Source organism: Chelonoidis abingdonii, chromosome 11 (genome assembly GCF_003597395.2).
Source record: "Chelonoidis abingdonii isolate Lonesome George chromosome 11, CheloAbing_2.0, whole genome shotgun sequence".
Classification (NCBI taxonomy): domain Eukaryota; kingdom Metazoa; phylum Chordata; order Testudines; family Testudinidae; genus Chelonoidis; species Chelonoidis abingdonii.
Window position 1 is genome coordinate 2,730,761 of NC_133779.1, and position 1,205 is coordinate 2,731,965.

General features: G+C 64.0%; 2 protein-coding genes across 2 annotated transcripts in view; both read left to right on the forward strand.

The window, feature by feature from the left end:
* The window catches only part of LOC142047551 (ryanodine receptor 1-like), a 27,334-nt gene that overhangs the window by 13,480 nt on the left and 12,649 nt on the right, over positions 1 to 1,205 (forward strand). The window lies entirely within an intron of this gene.
* Positions 1 to 1,205, forward strand: part of LOC116838926 (ryanodine receptor 1-like) — a 10,303-nt gene that overhangs the window by 8,110 nt on the left and 988 nt on the right. Inside the window, exon 6 of the mRNA XM_075070494.1 lies at positions 946 to 1,078. Within this exon, the coding sequence (XP_074926595.1) occupies positions 946 to 1,078 (133 nt within the window). The remainder of the gene's footprint in view (positions 1 to 945; positions 1,079 to 1,205) is intronic.

Consider the following 1,205-nt stretch of genomic DNA (forward strand, 5'->3'; position numbering starts at 1 on the left):
TCCCCTGGCCCTGGGGTCCCCCTGCTCTGCCGGAGCCCCATGCCCTGCATCCCCTGGCCCTGGGGTCCTCTCACCACTGGCATCCCCTGGCCCTGGGGTCCCCCTGCTTCACTGCCAGCACCCCTCCCCCCAGCCTTGGGGTCCCCCTGCCTTGCTGCCAGCACCACCACACCCCATCCATAGCCCCCTGCTTTCCCAGTCCTGGGCTCCCCACCTCCGCCATAGGGCCTGCCCCACACCTCCCTGCTCCCTCTGAGCAGTGTCTGATGGTGGGGGGAAGGGAAGTATGTGTTGAGGTTGTATGTCCAGGACCCCCCCTTGAATGCCTAGGCTGTGTGGGGCGTAGCTCAGAAACCACTGAGCCGAGCATTGCAAAGAACTGAGACCGAGCGCCTAAAACCCCCGGCCTTAAAGAAATGCAACGAATGGGAGTTATTTGACACTGACCGCACACGATGCACCAAGTTGTAGTCAGTAACCAAAGACAGCTGCCTCTGGGGTGGGGCACGGGGGCTGGTGATACCGGCCCCCTCACTTGGTGCTGAGATGCAGCAGCCTCTGGGGCGGGGCGCAAGGGCTGTTTATACAGGGCCCCCTTACTTGGTGCTGAGATGCAGCCGCCTCTGGGGCGGTGCAGAGGGGAGGAGGCTCAGAGGGAGGAAGCTCTTGTGCCCCCATTGTGGGGGGTGGCAGTGTGGCCTGGAGATGGGGTTGCTGCTGCAGGGCCAGAGGGGGCAGTGAGGAGAGAGACCCCTCCCCTCCCCCGGGTGTGAGAGCTGCAGAGGAGGAGACTCCGGCCCTGGCAGCAGGTGAAAATAGGGGGAGGGTGGGGGAAGGGCCTGTTGCCCCAGAGCAGAGGAGGGAGGTGGGAGTTGGCTGAGCAGGGATAGGTGGGTGGGGATTTACTGGCATCTCCAATGCCCTGTTGCCCCCCTCACCCCCCAGGAGATTCGCTTCCCTAAGATGGTCACCAACTGCTGCCGCTTCCTCTGCTACTTCTGCCGCATCAGCCGCCAGAACCAGCGCTCCATGTTCGACCACCTCAGCTACCTGCTGGAGAACAGCGGCATCGGGCTGGGTGAGCTCCCCACAACCCCTGGCAGTATGGGGCTCAGGACACAGAGCTGGTGGGGTGTGGTCTCATCCAGCAGGGGGCAGCAGGGACACACATACCCAGAGTGGGACTCAGCCCCTCCAGCAGGGGG